At 54.6% G+C, this 21,659-nt stretch overlaps 2 protein-coding genes across 10 annotated transcripts in view; one reads left to right on the top strand and one right to left on the bottom strand.

Annotated features, from left to right (window-relative positions):
• The window catches only part of DTX1 (deltex E3 ubiquitin ligase 1), a 37,287-nt gene extending 20,887 nt beyond the window's left edge, over window positions 1-16,400 (top strand). Inside the window, exons 3-9 of one of the 2 annotated variants that reach the window (XM_067700674.1) lie at window positions 12,198-12,259; window positions 12,619-12,780; window positions 13,083-13,144; window positions 13,775-13,933; window positions 14,034-14,195; window positions 14,286-14,375; window positions 15,082-16,400. In XM_067700674.1, coding sequence (XP_067556775.1) covers window positions 12,198-12,259; window positions 12,619-12,780; window positions 13,083-13,144; window positions 13,775-13,933; window positions 14,034-14,195; window positions 14,286-14,375; window positions 15,082-15,306 — 922 coding nt within the window. In that variant the 3' untranslated portion in view covers window positions 15,307-16,400. Of the gene's footprint in view, window positions 1-12,176; window positions 12,260-12,618; window positions 12,781-13,082; window positions 13,145-13,774; window positions 13,934-14,033; window positions 14,196-14,285; window positions 14,376-15,081 lie in introns of both variants that reach the window. The other variant, XM_067700673.1, reaches the window with a different exon arrangement.
• A 984-nt stretch (window positions 16,401-17,384) lies between these two features.
• Window positions 17,385-21,659, bottom strand: part of RASAL1 (RAS protein activator like 1) — a 30,325-nt gene continuing 26,050 nt past the window's right edge. For 3 of the 8 annotated variants that reach the window (XM_067700666.1, XM_067700668.1, XM_067700670.1), the window contains 3 exons: window positions 20,559-20,930; window positions 20,336-20,471; window positions 19,036-19,601 (listed from right to left, as the gene is read on the bottom strand). In XM_067700666.1, coding sequence (XP_067556767.1) covers window positions 19,180-19,601; window positions 20,336-20,471; window positions 20,559-20,930 — 930 coding nt within the window. In that variant the 3' untranslated portion in view covers window positions 19,036-19,179. Of the gene's footprint in view, window positions 18,165-18,424; window positions 18,502-19,035; window positions 19,602-20,335; window positions 20,472-20,558; window positions 20,931-21,659 lie in introns of those variants that run through there. The other 5 variants (XM_067700665.1, XM_067700669.1, XR_010933304.1 and 2 more) reach the window with 5 other exon arrangements.

Raw genomic sequence — 21,659 nt, 5'->3', positions numbered from 1 at the left:
GCGGGGGTGAGAATGAATCCAGCAGGTTCTGGAGACTGCGCAGGGATGGAGGTGGAACGGCAGGGGCTGAGATTTTTTCCATGTTGGGAGTACGGAGCCAGATGGCAGGGCCTGAGGTGGGGCCTGGGCTTGGTGCTGCCAGCAGGAGGGAGCTATAGAGTGTGCTTGAGCTCACGAGGGCTCTGGAGAGAAGAAAGATTTCTCCCTGGGGTTGCTGATCATTAAACATGTCCTCCTCTGACCTGCCAGCACCCTGCTCTCCCCAGCCATGTGCCCCCTACCCAGTCTGTATCACTCCCCCTCCCCTTCCTGGGAGCTCTTTCTGACCCTCTCTGAGACCAGACATTGGCCTGAAAAGGGGACATGGGGGACTGATGGGGCTCCCTCGTCCCTCCCTGGCCATGTAGACCCTGCCCAGTCTCACCCCTGCCCCTCTAACAGACCCTCCCCAGCCAGACAAGCCTGGGTGGAGGCCCCCCAACCCTCATCTCCAAGGAACTCCAGCTAAAAATACCCCTGGTTCAGAGTGGGGGGGTAGGTACAGGACACGTGGAGTCTCCTGTTGAGTGAGGGGAGTGGGAGGAAGGAGGCATGGGGATGGCAGACCCTGGTTCCTCCAGACTGAAGCTTCCCGTTGCCAAGGCAACTGAGGCCCTGGCGCAGCCCATGATGGGAAAGGGATGGGGTCTCTGAGGAGCTAGGCAGCCAGGCCCCCCACTCCACCCTGATCCCCAAACCCCACAGAGCCCCTCATGGCCCTTCTCACGGTCTCTCTGCCTCTGTGTTTGTCTGTCACTGTGCCTGGGCTGCCACAGACTGGGGGGCCCAAACAACAGAAATGTATTGTCTCGCACTCTGGGGGCTGGAGGTCTGAGATCAAGGTGTCAGTAGGGTGGGTTTCTGGTGAGGCCTCTCTCCTTCGGCTTACAGATGGGCACCTTCTCCCTGTGTCTTCATATCACCTACCCTCTGTACCCCTGTGTCCAAATTCCCTCTTTATAAGGGCACCAGCCATATTGATTAGGACCCAAGCTAATGACCTTGTTCATGACTTGATCACCTCTTCAGAGATCCTGTCTCCAAAGTGTCTGGGGGCTTGGGGGGCGTTAGGACTTCGACACCTGAGTTCTGGGGTGAACACAATTCAAGCCACAGCCGTGTGTCTGTGACTTTCCTGTTACACTTTCTGAGTCTCAGCCTCCCTTTCAGTCTCTCTCTTTCTCCCTGTGACTGTGTCTCCCTGTCTCTGTCTGTCTCTGTCTCTTGTTCCTTCTCTCCTGCCTTTTTCTTTCCCTCTCATCAGCTCTCTCCCTCCCCTGCTCCCTTCCCTCCACCCTACCTCTCTCCTGCCGAGAGAGGTGCATGGCTTCACCCTCCCTGGCCTCAGTTTCCCCATCTGCCAAACGGAGCTAAAATCGCCCCAGTCCACACGTGCTGGCTCAGCAGAGCTGATGCGCGTGCAAATGCATTTCAGATCACCGCACATGATTCGTGTGCAAGGGAGGGGTGAACTCTGACATCATTCTTTGTCATCCTTCTTACCTCCCATCCTCATCTCAGGACAGAGGTCCAGAGAGGGGCACTGACTTGCCCCCAGGCCACACAGCCAGTGGGGCCAGAGTGTCCCCCGGCCAGGGTTTTTTTCCACTCCCCCTGTGACGGGGCGAGAAGCCAGCTGGCAGCCGGGGCCTGGGGGACAGACACAGAGGGGTGGGAAAGACCCACCCTGTCACCTGAGAGGGCAGCATCCAGCACTTTGGAACACAGCTGTGGGACAGACTCAGAGTTTCCAGCCCACGTGGTGGAGGGGAGAGGGAGGGGGACAGCTGCAGGCCTGTTTCCATTTACTGAGCGCTCAGTACGTCCCAGGCTCCATCTCACGGCTTTTACATGCATCGCCTCTCTTGATGCACACAGAAACCCAAGGTGGCAGGTCCTATTATCCCCATTTTTCAGATGAGGAAACTGAGGCTCTGAAAGGCTGGCCCTTGATCAAGGTCACGTGATTAGGACTCTGATTCAAAAACCCCAGTCGGCCACGGTACTGGGATACCCCACCCCGCTGTCTGCCCACTCCAAGTTTCCAGCCAGGGTCCCAGAGAGACCTGGCCCTGATTCTACAAGGTGTTGTGGAGTCCAGGGAGTAGATGGACCCACAGAGGCTGAGTTTGGGCCCAGCTTCTGTGTCTCCTCTCACTGTGTGACCCCAGTGGAGCTTATCGCCCTCTCTGGACCTGTCTTTGCACCTATGGAGTGGAGCTGGCAACAAAGACCAACGTGGGGGCAGATATCAGAGCGCCTGCATTTTCAAATCTGGCCCTGCCCGTACGTCCCTATCAGACTACAGTGTTGCCACCCTAATCAGCGCCATCAAGATGCCATTTGAGTTTTGTTTTGTTTTTTTAACTATTTATTTATTTATTTATTTTTGGCCGCGTCGGGTCTTAGTCGCCGCATGTGGGATCTTTCGTTCTGGTGCATGGGCTCTTGGTTGCGGTGCGCAGGCTCCAGAGCGCATGGGCTCTGTAATTGCAGCACGTGGGCTCACTCGTTGTGGCGCATGGGCTCAGTTGCCCCACGGCATATGGGATCTTAGTTCCCCGACCAGGGATCGAACCTGCGTCCCCTGCATTGGAAGGCGGGTTCTTAACCACTGGACCAGCAGGGAAGTCCTGCCATTTGAGTTTTCATACCTCTGGTTCTTAGCCTGAGAGCCTCTTCCTGTTTACTGGCCACCAGTGATTCCTTCTTTTACCAATCACTTGTTTCTTTCTTTTGCGTCTCCTTCTCTTGGACTCTCTATTACTTCCTTATTGATTTGCAAGCGCTTCTCCTGCATTAAGGGTATTAACCCTTTAACTGTCATCTTTCCCCAGTTTGCTATTTCTTTTTATCTTCTTTATAGCCTATGTTTGCTTTTTAATTAGTTAATCTTTTTATGTTCAGCAACTACTGTGCGCCAGGCACTGTTAGGAGCCCTGGAGATACAACCATGAGCAAAACAGACAATCCCTGCCCTCCTGGAGCTCACATTCTAGTGAGAGACAAACAATAAACAAAATAAATAAATTCTAGAGTATGGTAGAGAGTAGTCATGATTACAGAGGTAAAATAAAGAAAGGAAGGGGTGTAGGGGGTGGTGGGAGGGATGCAATTGTAAACGAAGAGGTCAGAAAAGGCCTCACTGAGAATATAACATTTGAGAAAGGATTGAAGGAGGTTGAGAAGCAAGCCACGCAGAGAACTGGGGGGAGAGCATTGCAGACAGAGGGGACAGCTTGTGCAAAGGCCCTGAGGCAGGAGCAGGCCTGGTATGTTCGAGGAGGCCAGTGTGGCTGGAGAGGCTACAGGGGATGTGGGGTGGGAGAAGAGGCCAAAGATGAAATGGGGCCAGTCCTGCAGGGCCCCGAAGGCTGTGCTGAGGACTTCGGCTTTCACTCTGCGTGGGATGGTAGCCAGCGGGCTTGGGAGCTGGAGCCAGACTGGCGTGAGTCTGTTGTCACAGGTTCAGTCTGGATGTGGAGAATAGGTGGGGAGGTGGGCTTTGATGTGGTGGGTGTGTTTGGGTGTTTTCCTTCTTCTTTTTATTTCCTGCAGTGATTTTGCATTTATGTTCTAAAGAATCCACATTTTGTTTCTCCGGCTCTTTCCTGGGTATTACTTTTAAATGCTTCAAAAGTAACAAAGTCCCGAAAGGCACAACATGAAAAGTCTCACCCTCACCGTGTCCTCAGGGGGCCCCTGGCCTGCCCACCCTCCCCCTTTTCCTGTCCTGGCTGGAGTGCCTTGGTTGTCACCCTGCCTCTCCTCTCGCTGGGCTCCCCGAGCGCCTCACCGCAAGGTCAAACCAAACTGCCCCATTCCCCCGCCCCCCAGACCTGAAGCACTTCCTGCCCTGCTCCCTGGGAGGCCAAACCACACACTCCTGTCTACGTGTCTGCCCCCGGCCCGGCCGTGGGAACCAACCGACAGCCCGCCCCTCCCCTCCCTTCCCTTGCCTGGGCTCCACCCCGGGCCGCGCCGACGGAGCAGGGAGACCAGGAGGGTGGGGGAGGGTGACACGGAGCCCCCAGGCCTCTGGATAAACCTGGGCCCTAAATGACAGCCACCCCTCAAAATATCGCTCTAGGGGGACTTTAGTACCGTTGAACCCCTAGGAGTGGACGGGGTCAGGGGTGAGAGGTCCCAGTTGACAGAGGGGAAACTGAGGCCCATAGAAGCTCAGCAGCTTGTTCAGGCAGGGGGTGGGCGGGGATGGCTGGAGCGAGGAAAGGGGAAGCGAGCCAGGCCGCTTGATGGTTTGTGGCTTTTGCTGGACCCATGGGGCACCCTGTCTCCCTGGAGCTTGCCGTGATGTTCTCAGGCTCTGCAGAGGGGTTGGGGGTGCAGACCTCGCTGACCCCGGACTGTGGGGGTCAGGGGTTCAGGTACAGGACGAGTGGGCACTGAATGGGGGCAGGTGACAGGAGCAGGCCCAAGGAACAGGGGAGGTGGGGCCCATGCACTATTCAACTTCCTTCTCCCCATGACATGGCGCTCTCACTTCTGCCCCCTCCTCACCCACTTGGACCCATATGACTGAGGCATGACCCTCCAGAGGCTCCCCAAGGGGCCATGGGGTAAGTGCCAGGTGTCTGGAGAGCATCTGAGGCCAATCAGAGGACCTGAAACCACCATCAGAGAATGTGACATGCCTGGGGCCTGCCAGGGGCATGGAGGAGAGGGAGAGGACAGGGAGGCCAGCCTAGGTTGTGACTTCCTGCGTTTCTGGGGTCCTGAACCCCCTTGTTGCTTGGGACAGAGAGGAGTGGCCAGAGCAGGCAAATGTATCCACTCGTGAAGCCCTCAATGCAGGCCCCCCAAACCTGAGCCAGCTCCAGGGTCCAGGTCAAAGGCTTTGGCCCACCTCTAGGGCACAGAGGGCTCAGAAGGCTGGCTCAACTCCAGGTGACCCCACAGATCCTCCTGGTGGGCTCAGCTCTGGCCTCTGACTCAGAAACTCCAGGACCACTAACCAGCTGGTTGACCATCGTGAAGCCACTTCCCCTCTCTGGGCCTCATTCCGATCATTTGCAAGATAAATGACAAACAGATTTCAGTTCCTGGGCTGGCTCTGCTTGAATGGAAATGACTTCCTGGAGCACTCTTGACAAGGATTCTGAAGTTGCATTTTAGCTTAGTGGAAAGGAGTGCTAGGATTGATTGGTGATGCCTGCCATGGGTGCTAGATAGGCAGTAATGGTATCTATGTCATGTATTTGCCATTCCTGCTCCAACCTTGTCTCTGGGGGCACATTTGGTGTTAGAACTACTGATTCTTTTTCTTTTCCTTTTTTTCTTTTTTTTAAATTAATTTTTATTGGAGTATGGTTGCTTTACAATGTTGTGTTAGCCTCCACTGCACAACAAAATGAATCAACCATACGAGTACAGATATCCCCTCCCTTTTGGACTTCCCTCCCATTTATGTTACCACAGTGCATTAGGTAGTTCTATACAGTATGTTCCCATCAGTTGTCTATTTTATACATAGTATCAATAATGTATATGTGTCAATCCCAGTCTCCCAATTCCTCCTCCCTTCCCACCCCTTTCCCCCTTGGTATCCATACATTTGTTCTGTACATCTGAGTCTCTATTTCTGCTTTGCAAATAAGATCATCTGTATCATTTTTCTAGATTCCACATTTATGCATTATTATACAATATTTGCTTTTCTCTTTCTGACTTACTTCACTCTGTATGACGCTTTCTAGGTTCATCCACATCTCTGCAAATTACCCAATTTCATTCCTTTTTATGGCTGAGTAATACCCGTTGTATATATGTGCCACATCTTCTTTATCCATTCCTCTGTTGATGGACGTTTAGGTTGCTTCCATGTCCTGGCTATTGTAAGTAGTGCTGCTATGAACATTGGGGTGCATGTGTTTTGTTTTTTTAAAAAATAAATAAATAAATAAATTTATTTATTTATTTATTTTTGGCTGCATTGGGTCTTCGTTGCTGCGCACGGGCTTTCTCTAGTTGTGGCAAGCGGGGGCTACTCTTCGTTGCAGTGCGTGGGCTTCTCATTGCAGTGGCTTCTCTTGTTTTTTTGAATTATGGTTTTCTCTGGATATACGCCCAGTAGTGGGATTGCTGGGTCATATGGTAGTTCTATTTTTAAGAACTACTGTTTCTAAGGACACGAGGCACCCCTCTGAAGAGACCAGAGAACTAGTAGACCGATTCCTTAATTGGCTCAACTCCTCCATTCAGTGCTTACTGAGTACCGATTTGCACCACGTTTCATCCTCAATCCTGGGGTCACAGGACTGGGTCAGAAGCTCACAGTCTGGTGGAAGAGATAAGAGTGGAACCCCACAACTAGGAAGCAAGACAGGAAATGTGTCCTCAAAAAAACAAAAGATAAACACAGTCCCCTGGGAATTCAAAGAAGGAGTGGTTATGTATTTGCTTGAGGTCGATCAGAAAAAGCCTCATGAAGACAGTGACCTTTGAACCTGTCTTCAAAGGGAAGATGCGAATTGGGAATAGACAGTATGGACAGGCAGGGGAAACAGTGTGACAAAGGTACGCAGACAGGAAAGGGCAGGGAACAGTGTGAGGAACAGCAACTAGGAAAATCTCCCCAAGTTATCTCATCCTGCCTTTGAACATTGCCTCCCAGCCAGGGCAGGTATGAGGCATCTCTGTTTGCTCTTCTGTGGCAGAAGAAAGAGAGGGAAGCCAAACACCCTAACCCTCTTCCCCAAAGTCGTCCTGGGGAGATTTTTTTCCTCAGATAACAGCCTCCTGCCTCAGTCTCTGAGCCAGGGTGAGAGAACTTGGTTTCGTGTCACATGGCTGAGAAAATAGACTCTGGAGTCTGACATCCTGGGCTCACATTTGGGCTCTACCACTTACTGGCAAGTTACTTCATCTCTCTGGGCCTCAGTCTCCCCCTCTGTAGAATGGGATATCACAGACTTATTGGGACAATTAGATGAGGGAGGGAAGGTCTACAACAGAGTCTGGGACATAGCGAGCTCTTGGAATTTTTGACCCCTGGCCCATCTCTGTGTGGCATGTTCACTGAGACAGTTTCCGGGAAATGTCTGGGTTCCCCCAAACCTTGCCATGGAAGCTCTGCCTTGAGTGGGATGGGGAGCATTTCTGGGAACTTCTTAGAGAAACTTTGCTCGTGCTGTTCCCACGGATGCCCACTTAGTGTGCTCACTTCAGAATGAAAGTTGGCACAGAGTCTCCGAGGGCTAAAGGCTTCAGAGGGGCTTCTCTGGGGCAGCTGCTTCAAGGCTCACTTCCAACGTGTGCAAAAAATGCACGGGGAGACGGCGCCCGAGCACGTGAGCGTGAGTCATCGGCTTGGAACATCCCCGCAAAATCCAGTCTTCCTTCCTTCCTTCCTTCGTGCAACAAGTGTTTCTTGACAATCTACTATGTGCCATGTACTCGCGGCGATGGCAGGTGGTGAGGAAGGTCTTTCTACCGAGGCAGCGCTGAAGCAGACCTCAGGGAGCCACTCAGCATCTGCGGGAAAAGCCTTCAGGCGGAGGGGCACAGCAAGTGAAAAGGCCTTGAAAGGGCTCAGCATTTTAGAGCAGAGGTGTGTGGAGTAGAGAGATGGAGGGGGTAGGAGATGAGGTCACAGAGGCAGGGAGGGCCTGGTCATGCTGAAGACTTTATAATATCAGGCTGTGATTAATGCAATGACAAAAAACATTAAGTAAGGTAAGGGCAAAGGCAGAGGGCTTCTCTAGAATGAAGTGGAAGGGAAGATCTCGGATAGGGTGACATTTGAGCAGAACCCTGTGTGAAGTGAGGGAGCAGAGCATGAGGATAATCTGGGGGAGAGCATTCTGGGAGAGTAATGAGCGAGTGCAAAGGCCCTGGGGTGAGGATGGGCCTGGTATGTTTGCAGAATGGCAGGGAGACCAGGGAGGCTGGGGTGGAGTGGGTGAGGGGTGAGCACAGGAGAAACAGAGTTCAAGGGGTAGGTACTGGCTATACTGCATGTGGTAAAGAGGTTGGATTTTACTCTAAGCAAGGTAAGAGCCACAGGGGGCTGAGGGCAGCGGGAGGAACAGGATCTGATGCAGGGGTGGGCAAGGCAGCGGGACCCATCCCTGCCCTGGGGCGGCCAGGGCTGGCTTCTGGTCAGAGCAGATTTCAAGGCCTGAAGGATTCCTCTGACCCTTTGCCAGGCAGGGCCTCAAGAGGGCGGAGCAGAGAGTGAAGGCCGGCCCCCCTTCCGGGAGGCCTGTGGGCAGCAGTCTCCTGTCCAGGGCAGGAGGATGTTCTCACTGACTCGGAGGAAACAGCGCATCCCACATCAAAAAGGGGCCTGGGTGGCTCCCACGCTCTGGCATCGTGGGAACCCAGCAACCCTGGGTTCTCGCAGGGGGCCCGCAGATTGAGAGACGCTGGGGGCCACCTGGGGACTGTCCCCCAGCTTGCCGACGGGTAAATAAAAAACAGCCCCACCATCACGCCCCACTCACAACCCTCCTCCCAGGAGCAAGACTGACTTTTGTAACCCAGGGCTCCATGGTTTTTAAAGCGTGCCTGAGATTGAAGGGCTGCTAAGATCTAAAATATTCCCCTTCTGGGGTCCCTCCTGCCTAACTCCCTGGCAAAGGCTCAGCAAGACCAGTGTCATGAGCTGGACCAGACTTCGGGCATTATATAGACCTGGGGTAGCCAACTGTCCTTGCTGATTGGTAGAGGCTGCCTGGAGAGCTGTGCTGATGATTCTGCTTGGCTTGAGAAAGTGCTGTGATGGATTAGTGATGCCTGCCACAGGTAGGAGACAAGAAGTGGTAGTACTTGTGCCAAATACTTTTCTTTCCACCATTTTACAGATAGCCCTGGAGAGAAGGAAGGATGTTTTCTCATGAGATAGACATGAAGGAAGGAAGGGGATGGGAAGACCTGGATATGTAGAGGACCTTAACAGTGTGTCTACACTAGAAGTGTTTTAGGGACTTCCCTGGTGGTCCAGTGGTTAGGACTATGCATTTCCACCGCAGGGGGCATGGGTTCAAACCCTGGTCAGGGAACTAAGATCCTGCATGCCTAATAATAATACACTAGAAGGGCTTCCCTGGTGGCACAGTGGTTGAGAGTCTGCCTGCCAATGCAGGGGACACGGATTCAAGCCCTGGTCTGGGAAGATCCCACATGCTGCGGAGCAACTAGGCCCGTGAGCCACAACTACTGAGCCTGCACATCTGGAGCCTGTGCTCCGCAACAAGAGAGGCCACGACAGTGAGAGGCCCGCGAACCGCGATGAAGAGTGGCCCCCACTTGCCGCAACTAAAGAAAGCCCTCGCACAGAAACGAAGACCCAACACAGCCAAAAATAAATAAATTTTAAAAATAAATAAAATAATAATACACTAGTAGTGTTTTGAAGGACAGTTCAGGAGGAGGAGAAGCTGGAGGTGCCTCCACGCTTTCCTGTAAGAGGACGGGGAGGGATGAGACTAGGGTGGTAATGCCCCTGCAAGGAAGGTCCTGGGGGATTATGACGAACCCTGTGAAGGGGCAGATGGGTACTCAGCCCCCATCCCTTGGGTCCCAGCAGGCTGCTGAAGGAGAAAATTAGGACACCTCCGCTCTCACCCCTGCACCAAACTATGAACTTTATGTGTTTTAACTCATTGAACCTCCACAAGACTCTATCCCCATTACAGATGGGGAAACCGAGGCACAGCATCTTTCCCCCCCCACACCTCAGCTGTCCAGCCCCTGGGGGCCCCCAGGGGTACTTACCCTCTGCTGCACCTCCCTCACAACTCTGGGTCACCAGAGTGTTTGGTGACCCTGATGTCTGCTCCAGATGCTGCCACCCCCAGTAAGAGGGGTCTGGGAGGAGTGCCCTGGCCGACCAGGTGTAAGCCCGTGCCGCTGGGCAGCCACAGAGTGGACGGCTGTGTGTAGTGCGTGTGCGTGTGTTACTGTGTGTGTAAAGTGGAAGTCCCCCAGCCGAGCGTCTACCTGTCATTGTTGGGGAGCATGGGTCATGGTGTCTGTGTGTCCCCACGTGCAGGTGGCAGGGTCCCTTTGCAGGCTGCAGACTGCTGGGTGCTTGTGAGGACCAAGGTGCCTTTACCCCGAATTTGGGGGAGGGGCGGCTGTGGCACGAGAAGAGTCCATTGACTCTTCTCCTGTCCAGTTCATTGTCCTCATGGTGTGTGCACGTGGTATCTCTGTGTGTGCTGTTCCCTGGAGTGTGTGTGTACATGTTTGTATGGTGTTCTCCATGCAGAGGTGTGTGTATCTCTATGAACCTGTGTGTGTTCATGGGGTGTGTTCCCTGAGGTGTGTCTCTGTGTACCTCTGTATGTATGCATGCATGGTGTGTACTGCCTGGTGTGTGTGTGTGTTTGCATGCAAGCGTGTGTGGCACGCTCCCGAAGTATATGTGTGCCTGTGTCTGTATCTGTGTACAGGGAGGGGGCTTCCTGGATTGTGTGTGCATGCCTGTGTGTGCGTGTATCTATCGTGTGTTCCCTGGAGCATGTGTGTACATGCATGGGGGGCATGTTTTCAGGAGTGTGTGCCTGTTTGAGCAGTGTTCTCCGTCTGTGTTTGTGTGTGTGTGTGTGTGTGTGTGTCCTTGTGCATTTGGCGTGTTCTCCAAGTGTACGTGTGCATGTATATATAGCCCATGTTCCCCAGGGGTATGTGTGTGTGTGTTTCTGGACCCACTGCAGCAGCATGAAAACCTGCCAAACGTACTATTTGCTTAAAGACACTTTCCAGCCAGCTTCCTGGTGCCGACTGTACCTGCTGGGGCAGGTGTCCAGGCAGCACTGGCCAGGCTCAGACCTGAGCAGGCAGGCAAAGGGGGCTGCAGCAGCTCCTTCCCCAGCTGTCACTGCCCGCATCCCTTCCTGCACTTCCTCCTGGCACATCCCCAAGCCCCTCAGGCTGCCCTGTGGCTTTTATTACACTCCTTCTCTTCATCAAAACTCACCCTTCCATGCCCATCAACAGGAAGATACCAGTTCATCCACAAAACTAAGCCCTGAAGTCTAGACTCAGGCGGGCACACTGTACAGATCACAACAAGATTTCTCCTTTATTGTCATCCCCATTTTACAGATAAGAAAACAGAGGATCACAGAGGTTAAGTGACTCTCCCAAGCTTATCACTGCAATACTTTCATGGTTTCCTATCCAAGATGGAGAGAAGTTACACTGTAACTTAACTGGGTTCAGGTGCAAGAGAGGTGAAATTAGCCAGGATTACACAGCGATAGTGATGATGGTGGTGACGATGGTTAAAGCTATTAGAGTCTTTATTAGGTACCAGGAATTGTGCTCAGCCCTTGACATGCAGAATTTCATTGACTCTTCACAGCAAACTTAAGGAAGGCGCCACATTATCCCCATTTTACTGATGGGGAAACAGGTTTATGAGAGGTGTGATGACGTGTCATCCAGCTGCTCAACGGTCGAGCTGAAATATGAAAGTAGCTCTGGATGATTCCAAAAGCCAGGCCTCTTTGGAGGGAAGGGCAAAGAGGGGAAGCAGGCTACATTTTCCTAGGGCCTCTTCATTTGAAGAGGTGACAGTGCCTTAGTCACAGGAACTGACATCAGTAAATATTCCAGAGGGGGGAAATGTTCATCATCAAATGTCTTTGGGAAACCTGGATTTACCATTGCTAACCATATTTCCTTATGCAGGACTTATCAGAGCCTTTAATATGCCCATATGTGTTGTGAATTTCCAAGTGGGACAGTGAAGTGTTTCCTAACTGATCCCTAAATCCTCCTTTCCCAGAACCTTTTATGGGGATCAGTGCTCCATATAGCAAAGTTTGAGAGCAGCTAGAATGGCTAAATCACAAATAGTTGGGTTTCAGGCACAGTGGCCAATGAAAGGGAGCAGTTGGGAGCCAAGTGCTCTCACCAGGGAGGAGGCCAGCTGTGGAGTAGGGGAGGGTCAGTACTAAGTCTAGGGGTTCATTCCGTTATCACAGGCGCGGAGGTCCTGCTCACACCGAACTCCATAATAGAAGGATGTCAGAGTAGGAATGGAGTTCCCTGGTGGTCGTTCTAGATAACTGGGACAGGCACAAACGGGTCAGAGTATGGCCACGAGCCAGAGCCAGAAGGCAAAGCAGAGTCCCCTGATCTTCTGGTGCGGGGGGGGGCTGCAGCCTCTTCTCTTCTCCCCTCAGGGTCCCTGCGCTCCCGGTGAAGAACTTGAATGGTACGGGGCCAGTCCACCCGGCCCTGGCAGGTGAGTCCAGTCCAGGACGGGAAAGAAGGGCGGGGCCCACAAGGTGGCAGCCCCACCTCTCGGCCCCTTGGCCCGTCCCCTTGGAGGGCGTGGCCAAGAGCACACACCCCCTGCCTTTGGGCCATAACACTGGGGTCCATGGGGCCCGCAGAAGGGACTCCACTCGGCTTCAACCTTGGGTGGGAGCTAAAGTGGGCGGGGCCCATCGGGCACCCCACCCACCCATCTGAGGATTCCTGGGCTTACCAGATGGGCGGAGTCTGGGGAGAGACCCCATGGGTCCACGCGATGTTGGGAGAGCAGGGCGGGCGGGACCCGGATGAGCATCCCGCCCCCTGACTGTCGCCGCCGCCCCCCAGGGATGACCGGGATCCTGCTCTGCGCTGCGGGGCTGCCCGTGTGCCTGACGCGGGCCCCCAAGCCCATCCTGCACCCACCGCCCGTGAGCAAGAGCGACGTGAAGCCCGTGCCAGGCGTGCCCGGGGTGTGCCGCAAGACCAAGAAGAAGCACCTCAAGAAGAGTATGCCTCCCGCGCCCGATCCTGACCCCGAACTTGACCCCACTAACCTTTGACCGCAACCCCTCGGGCCCTTCAACTCCAGTTTGGTCTAAAGACTTGTGATCCCATCTCAGTTCTGGTTCCCTGACCCCATTCGCCACCAACTCCGATTACATCAAACCTCGAGCAACCCTTGACATGTGACTCCTGCCAACCCTTACAGCTTCTGACCCCACCCCTCTGACCCGTGACCCTGTCCTCGGCCAAGCCCTCAGGACTAGACTCTGGGTACCCTCAAGCCCACCCCCACTCTGTCCTTGCAGGTAAGAACCCTGAGGATGTGGTCCGAAGGTACATGCAGAAGGTGAAGAACCCACCTGATGAGGTGAGCCCCTAGAGGAGGGTACCTGTGCGGGGGACAGGCAGCCTCACCTCCAGAGATGGAGAGCCCAGCCCTCACCTCCTCACCTGGTTCTAGGTGTTACAGTCTCTTCTCCCAGTTTGTGGGTTTGCCTTCTCACTTTCTTACAGCGTCTTTTGATGAACAGAAATGCTACGTTTAACAGAATCACACTGATCAATCTTAGTTTTGCAGCTTTTTTTTTTTTTTTTTTGGCTGCGTTGGGTCTTCGTTGCTGCGCGTGGGTCCTTTCCAGCCGCAGCGAGCGGGGGCCACTCCTGCCTCGGCACGCAGGCCTCTCACCGCAGCAGCCCCTCCTGTTTGCAGCTTATTTTTACCCATATTTTCCACCAAATGTGTTTAAGTTTTGCTTTTGATCGTTAAGCCTTTAATCCTTCTGGAGGGGCGTGTGAGCAAGCCATCTCTTCCTCTGCATGTGTCTGAATTCAGTACCTGGGGGTGTCCTCTCCTTTTGATAGATGGGGACCAGAGAGGGGGCGGTCTCTTGCCCTTGGGGGATAGGGGGTCTGGCCCCTGCCCAGGAGCAGCGCTGACTGGGGAAGGGTGTCCCGCCCTCCCCAGTCCTCAGTCTCCCGTCTGTGCCCCCTCCCCCAGGACTGTACCATCTGCATGGAGCGGCTGGTCACAGCCTCCGGCTACGAGGGCGTGCTTCGGCACAAGGGCGTGCGACCTGAGCTCGTGGGCCGCCTGGGCCGCTGTGGCCACATGTACCACCTGCTGTGCCTCGTGGCCATGTACTCCAATGGCAACAAGGTGGGCTGGGTGGGGCAGTGGGTGGGGAGTAGGCGGGGGGGGGGGGGCCGGGCGGGGCTAGGACACCTGGGGACTTCACGGCCACTCTCCCCCACCCCAGGATGGCAGCCTGCAGTGCCCCACCTGCAAGGCCATCTATGGGGAGAAGACGGGCACTCAGCCACCCGGGAAGATGGAGTTTCACCTCATCCCCCACTCGCTGCCTGGCTTCGCTGACACCCAGACCATCCGCATCGTCTACGACATCCCCACAGGCATCCAGGTAAGCCCCCAGGCCCCTAGCTTTGAGCCCTCCCGAGGCCACCGCCACCGCCGCTGTCTGCGGTTCAAGCCCCTGCTGCCTCTCCCACAGGGCCCCGAGCACCCCAACCCAGGCAAGAAGTTCACTGCAAGAGGCTTCCCACGCCACTGCTATCTGCCCAACAACGAGAAGGGCCGGAAGGTGGGTGCTGTGAGGGCGCGGGGATGTGGGAGCAGGCTGGGCCCCCAGCCGCCATCAGCTGGACCTGTGGTCCCCGTTCTCCCCAGTCCCTGCACCAGCACTGACTATAACCACCCAGTGTGTGTGTGTGTGTCTGTGTGTCTGTGTTTGTGTGTCTAGCCCTGCCAGTCGCCTCACACACCTCATCTCATTCACCAGCCCGCTGAAGTCAAGGTCTTGACCTCATTTTAGAGATAAAGAAACAAAGCCTCAGAGAGGGCAAGTAACTTGCCCAAGGTCACACAGCTAGCAAACAGTGGAGCCTGGATTTGAACCCAAGCAGTCTAGGTTCTTCACTGCCACGCTAGAGACTGTCTGCTTTTACTTTTTGTTTTTCAAGAGAAGCCAGAAATTCTGATTTTCACGTGAAATCCCCAGGTTTTTGAATATTGCCAACGAAGTCACAAAGTGGCTCTTTGATACAGCATGAGGTCCAAACCAAACACAGCTGAGGGCCATCAGTTTGAGACCCTTCGCCCCAGAGAAACAGGCTGATAACATGGAAAGTGCTTTTACTGAGGGAGCTCAGAGTGGGAGCCAGTCTAGGGAAGGAAGTGGCCAAGCCGGGCAGCCGCAGGGAATCCTGCAGGGGAGCCACAGTGTGGTCAGGGAGGGACTCAGGCTGTGGGTGGGGCTGGCTGTGACCCTTGCCTGCCCCGCCCTCCAGGTGCTGAGGCTGCTCATCACCGCCTGGGAGCGGAGACTTATCTTCACCATCGGCACATCCAACACCACGGGCGAGTCGGACACCGTGGTGTGGAACGAGATCCACCACAAGACCGAGTTTGGATCCAACCTCACGGGCCACGGCTACCCAGACGCTAGCTACCTAGACAACGTGCTGGCAGAGCTCACAGCCCAGGGTGTGTCCGAGGCTGTGGCCAAGGCCTGAGGCCCAAGGCTGTCCACCTTCCCTCCTGCTTTGCCCCTGGTCCAGCACATGCAGCACATGCCTCCCTCTGCCAGGTGTGTCCTGGCGGCCCAGGTTCAGGGCTGGGGAGGAGCCTGCAGGAGGAACCAGAAGCGTTCCCGGGATTTGGCTTGTAGCAGTTGGGATGATGGGAGGACGGCGGGCCAGCCGGCTTCGACCCTAGCTACCTGAGAGGGTCGCAAGGGTGTACCGGAAACCACAGCAACCTCCCTACCAAAAAGACAGAGAGCCCCACCCCCTCACGCAAACACACGTGTCCTGTTGAACACATGCACGCACACCCACGTGCCTCTACTTACCCCCAGACTGGGGGGGAAGAGACAGAAAGACCCCTGTGATGATACTCCATGTGGATTCCCATCTGTGTCTCTATCACATCTGTACAGGCTTGTCTGCAAACAAAAGGACTCGGGTCAAGCACTTGGGGGCTTGGTGAGGGTCCGGGAGAAAAGGGGGCACTTGGGAGCCTCAGCCTCCCCCCATCTCTGCCACCCGCTGATGGGCAGCTGTGGGCCCACAGGGTGGAAGCTCCCAGAATATTCAGCAGTTTTGCAAAGGGGCGGGCCAGGGAGACAGACGAGGAGAATCTTATTTTGTGCTTGTGTCTCTTCATCCTTCTGCGACCCTGACCTCCTTCTTCTCCCCTGCCATCCCCAGGCCTTATGTCTGTCCCTGATAAAGGCACTGTTTTCCTTTCCTCCCCACCCCATTCTCTCCACCAAATCGCTCCCAATGTCAAGATCCAAAGGCTGGAGCATCTGGCTTCAGGAGTGAGACAAGGAGGGCCTGGCTTAGGCCAGCAGGTTTAAAAAGCAGACCGGACAGCAAAGAGTCCATTTCCCTTTCCTTGGAAGTGGGCAGCGGGGTGGCTGATGGTCTCGGCCAACCAGGGGCCTGTTGCCCAGGCAACTCACCAGCTCTGCCTCTGTTGATTGGCTGCCACGGCGGAAGTCAGCCAAGATTTAAAGGGACGCCAGTGATTGCTCTTTTGAAAATCTACCAGTCCCACTGTGGATGGAGAAATAAATGGTCTTTCTCCTCCTCCGCTGGGTCTTTTCCTGTCAAGAAGGGGTGTGCGTGGCTCTGTTTCTGGGGGCTTTCGGTCCATCCCATGGGGGCGCTTGCAACAAAATGACCCAGGACCATTGCCCCGTCAGCCTTGGGCAGCTGGAGATGGAGGGTCCCCATACTTCTCTTGTCCTGGGGCAGGCAGGGGGTGTGATGGTGGCAGAGGCAGACCCTCCCAATCCTAGTCCCCAAGAGGGCACAGGTGAAAGCTCTGCTCTCAAGCACGCGCACGGCAATGCACACAGCTGCTCCCTGGTACAATTACTAGGAACCAGGAACTCAGGCTGGGAGCTGCCAGCCTCCTGGAAAATATGGAGGAGCTGGGAGACGCCGTGATCGGCTCGTTGGAACCTCAGCGCCCCAGCCTCTGCCCTCAGGGAGGAGGACCAGGTTCTGTCTAGAGAGAGACAGGGACGTATCCCGGGATCTGCAGCAAGTCTCCTGTCAGTCTCTGCAACATCCCAGGATGCTAGGAAGCTGTGGTGGACGCCACGGCTCCAGGCGACCCCTTCCGGCCACGCTCAGGATAGCACTGCATCTGGTCCATGTTACCGCCACCACACCCCACTCCCCCAGCCAGATAGGCTTAGGTTTCTGTCCTACCCTCTAGTCACACAAAACTGGAAATGAGTCTTTGGAGGCCCTTCCAATTCTGCCAGTTGGGTGTTCCCAAACACTTTACCTTCTGTGATTAATTCTCAAACAAAATCTCACCTCAATATACAAAACCACCCAGCCCCATGGTCCTCAAATCTCATGTGCAACCACATCACCTGTGGAACTTGTTTCAAACCCTGATTCCTGCCCTCACGCTCCCTCAGATGCTGATTCAGGAGATCTGGAGGCGGTGCCAGGAATCTGCATTTCTAGCAGACAACCTGAGGGTGGGCTTTGAACCACAGTCTGAGAAATCCCTCCCTGGCTCCCACGCTATCCCCATGGAACCCATTTTGAAAACCACACATCTAGACTCACTCCCTCCTCATTTTATACAGGGTAAACTGAGGCTCAAAGAGAGGGAAAGAGCCTGGTCCAAAGTCTCCCGAGGGTCTGAGTCACGCACGCTGGGCTCTCGGCCTCAGTTATTCCCGAGGGCACCTGATTCTGGAGGCTTGTGGTTAGGATTCTCGGCCAAGGACAGGGTTCAGGAGGATCAATGTGGCTACAGGGATTGGCAGACATGAAAACAGAAGGGCTGAGCCTGTTTAGTGCCTATCTGGGCCAACAAGGCCACATGGGCATCAGGGATTCAGGTACAGCCGTATCCAGCAGCTCAGGGCCAGGCTGGCCATGTCAGTGTGGGCAGAGGCCAGTCCTGTGAAGCAGAAACCTCAGGCGGAGACAAGTGGGTCAGGTTCCTTATTCCATCCACTCCAGAGTGCCTCAACCCAGAGGGTAAGACTCATTCAGTGCAAGGATGGTCCCCTGCCAAAGGGTTTCCATGCCTGGGTTCTCAGCTTAGGACACATGGGATTAGGATATCTCCAGGAGCCTGCAAGCCACAGCAGCCACGAGGTACCAGACAGCCACGAGGAGACTCCTGGGCCAGGGGACGCTGAGAAGGGCCCACCGGCTCCTTTCGCCTCCTTTCAGGCTGGCTCTGGCGTGTCCTCAGGGCCTCAGGGGGCCCGGGGCCACCTTCCGCTGCTCCTGAGGCTGGAACTCCTCGTGGGCTTGATTCAGGTCTGCGAGCACCTCCAGCAGACGGGCAGCTGCCTCTCTCTGGTGAGCCAGGGCAGCAGGACAGGCCCCTGGGAGAAAGAAAAGGAGGCCACAGGGGCTCAGCGAGGCCAGGGCAGGCTGCTGTAATTCAGATCCAGTGGCTTCCTCAGGCCCCATATGTGCCTGGTGCCCTGAGATCCTAAAATGTGCCTGGGCCGCATACACACAGCCACTGGCCTGCTGGTGGACTGGAAAGAGGAGAGTGGGAGGGGAGGACAGGGCGGGGTGCTGAGCAAGTTGTGGGAGGTATCAGAGAGGGCAAAGAAAAGGGACCTCCTTATCCCCTTACCTTCCGTGGCACTGGAGCCCTTCTCTGTGTCTGCCTCGGGAGTCGTATCCAGGATGGAATCCTCCAGGAATTTCATCCTGAAAGTTAAGAGGGGGAAAAGCAAGCTGGTTCCTGAGTCCCAATGCTGCTCTCGAACCCAGAGATTCTGCTGGTTGACGGAGACATTACAGGTTCCCACTAAACCATCCTCATCATCACAGCAAACATTTATAGCATGTCAGATCCTATTCTAAGCCCTTTACATGTTTAAACTCATTTAATTAGCACAAAACACATGTAGGTACTTACTGTTAGCTCCATTATACAGATGATCACTGAGACACAGAGAAGTAATGTAACTTACCTAAGGTCACAGAGCATAATAATAATTGTTACCCTTTATTGAAAGCTAATTATGTGGCCAGGCACCTACAAAGTGCTTTACCTGTATTAACTCATTTGTTCCTTAGGACAACCCCATGAGGTATGTACAATTGGTACCCTTATTTTCCAGATGAGGAAACTGAGGTAGAGAAGGTAAGCAACTCGCCCGAGATCACACAGCCAGTGAGTAGCCAGTCCAGGATTTGAACCCAGGCAGGCCAGCTTCAGAATCCACACTATGAGTTGGAACACATCTCCGTCACTGAATGACAGTGATCCTGAGGCCAGCCAGCAAGGTGGAGGGACACATCCAAGCTCTGTGCCCTGTGTCTCTGGAGTCCTGGGTATCAAAAGATCCCAAGATCCATGGGACTTCCCTGGCGGTCCAGTGGTTAAGATTCTGTGCATCCAATGCAGTGGGTGCGGGTTCGATCCCTCGTCAGGGAACTAAGACCCCACATGCTGCGTAGCATGACCAAAAAGTAAAAATTTAAAAAAAAAAAAAAGATCCCAAGATCCAGTTCCACATTAGGGTCCGCCTGAGGATGCTTCCCTGTCCTTCCCTGGAGCCTGCGCCCCCGGAAGCTCATCAGATGCACATGGAAAGAAAGAACATGTGGACGTGGGAGGGCACAGTGGGTAGCTGCCCCAGCAGGGCATAGTGAAGTGGGTTGAGTGGTGGGGAGGACCCACCTGAGCCGGTCCCGCCCTAGAAGCAACTGCCGATACACCATTTGGGTCTCAGCGTCGGGATCCAGCGGGTCACTCCAGTCCCCCAGGGTGACGGCTGAGTGTGTGCGGCTGCAACCGGCAGCTGAGGGGAACACGGCATCATCATTAACCTCCCATTCCCCTTTCAGAAGCCCCATGGCCAAGCCCTGCCCCTCTGCCTCTAAAATCACCCTTCAAACCTACTACTTCCCTCAGCCCCACCGCCTCAACCTTCGCCCAGAAGAGCCATAGTCTCACTTCTCTCCATCCCCCTCCCACATTCTACGCTCTAGCCACAGACCTTTTTCAATCCTTCAGCCCACGTTTGCTCTGCCTGGAACACTCTTCCTTCCTCCAACTTCACTACTTAACTCTTATCCTTCTCAGGTCACATTTAAGTGGCACCTACTCCAGGAAGCCCTTCTTGCTGTCCTACCCTGGGGCTGGGTCAGAGGTGTTCTCTGGAGTCTCAAAAGCCACACCTTGGCACTTGTAACACTGTATTACAATGGTCTGGTTATTCACTTGTTTTCCTTGAGAGCAAGCCTGATGTCTGTGTACCACTAGACGCCCGGTGTTTAGTGGGTGCTTGAAAGGTATCTGTGTGCCAGGCAGTGCTCTAATCGCTTTGCATATGTCAACTTATTTACTCCTCACAGCAGCCCTACAAGGTGGACACTATTATCAACCCCATTTCACACTTGGGGAGACTTCAAGGCAAGAGAGAGGTTAAGGAACTCGCCCAAAGTTGCAGCGCCAACCCAGATGAGGTGGGACACTCTCTGATAGACAGGTGTGGAGGGCGGGGCCTGAGTCCGCCCCTCCCCGCCCCCTCACCTGAGCGCTCGGCCTGGAGGCAGCAGGTCCAGTGCGCGCTGCGGAACGCACCGGGGTGCCAAGCGGCCAGCTTGTCCGGATTGGGGGCGCTGGCCTTGCGCAGGGCCGATAGCCACTGGTTGAGCTCGTTCACGTTCTTCAGGGAGTTGGTGGGGGGCGGTCAGAGGTGGGGTTTGACCCAAGGGGCTCCCTCCGCTCCTCCCTCATATTCGCAGCGCCTCACCTTGCACTGGAGGTAGGTGGTGTGCAGCGCTCCCGCGCCGTCCTGCGTCACCACCTGCATCACGTGCGGCAGCTGGAAGGCGCCCTCGTCCACGCGCTCCACGGCGCGGATGTGCGACACCGGCATGGAGGATCGCGTCTGTGAGAGAGGACTGTCGCTGCCGGGCCGGCCGGGGGCTGGGGCTGGCGTGGCTGTGCCCAGGGACAGCTTTCCTGTGGGTGTGTGCCTTGGCGTGGGGACATTCACCCCGCGCATCTGTGCTATGTGCGTGTCCACTTGGCAGTTCCGTGAGTCCTGCAGTCCCGGCCCATCACTCTCTAAGTGACAACGTCTCTGGACAGCAGTTTCCACCATCGCAACCCCGACACAGCGCTTGAGATGTAGTTTAAGCACGATACATTTCTCAACTTATTTCATCATTACAACACATTTCTGAGGCTGGGTCTATTATTCCTCCCAACTTATAGATGAGGAAACTGAGGCACAAGAGGATTAAAGGACCCTCCTGTGGTCACTCAGCTGGTGGAGCCAGAATTGAAACCCAGAGAATTGAACTCTAGAATCTACACTCTGCTGATAAAGTAGAAAGAGTAAGTTGTGGGCACCCTCTCCAGTGTTAGCTATTATGGTCTGTACATGTGCAGACACAGAATGGGTAGATCCAGTGTGTGTCTCAGTTTGTGCTAGGCTTGAATGGCAGCCCCATGAGGGCAGGGAGTTTATGTCTTGTTTACTGTGGTATCTCCAGTGACCAGAACACTGCATGGTACACAGTAGGTGCTCGAATAAATGCCTGATGGATGAATGAATGAGTGAACAAATGTCTGGATGTGAGTGCCTGTCCAGCCGGGCATGTACCTCTGGGTGAACAGATCCAATTGTGAGTCTCTATGGTATGTGGGCAGAGACCTAGGTGGTCACATCTGAGTGGGGTTCAGCAGTGTCCATGCCCTGTGCATGTCCACATCTGGGAGGATACGTCCCAGCCACCAGAGGTGCCTGTTCTGAAGAATGTTTGATGCTATGTGTAGGCGTTTGCCTGTCCGTGTCCTGTGCCCACACTGACCCAAAGATATGAGCAGAGCCTGGCCTCAGAGTTTG

Source organism: Pseudorca crassidens, chromosome 12, assembly GCF_039906515.1.
Source record: "Pseudorca crassidens isolate mPseCra1 chromosome 12, mPseCra1.hap1, whole genome shotgun sequence".
Lineage (NCBI taxonomy): Eukaryota > Metazoa > Chordata > Mammalia > Artiodactyla > Delphinidae > Pseudorca > Pseudorca crassidens.
This window is presented reverse-complemented; position numbering and strand designations above follow the sequence as displayed.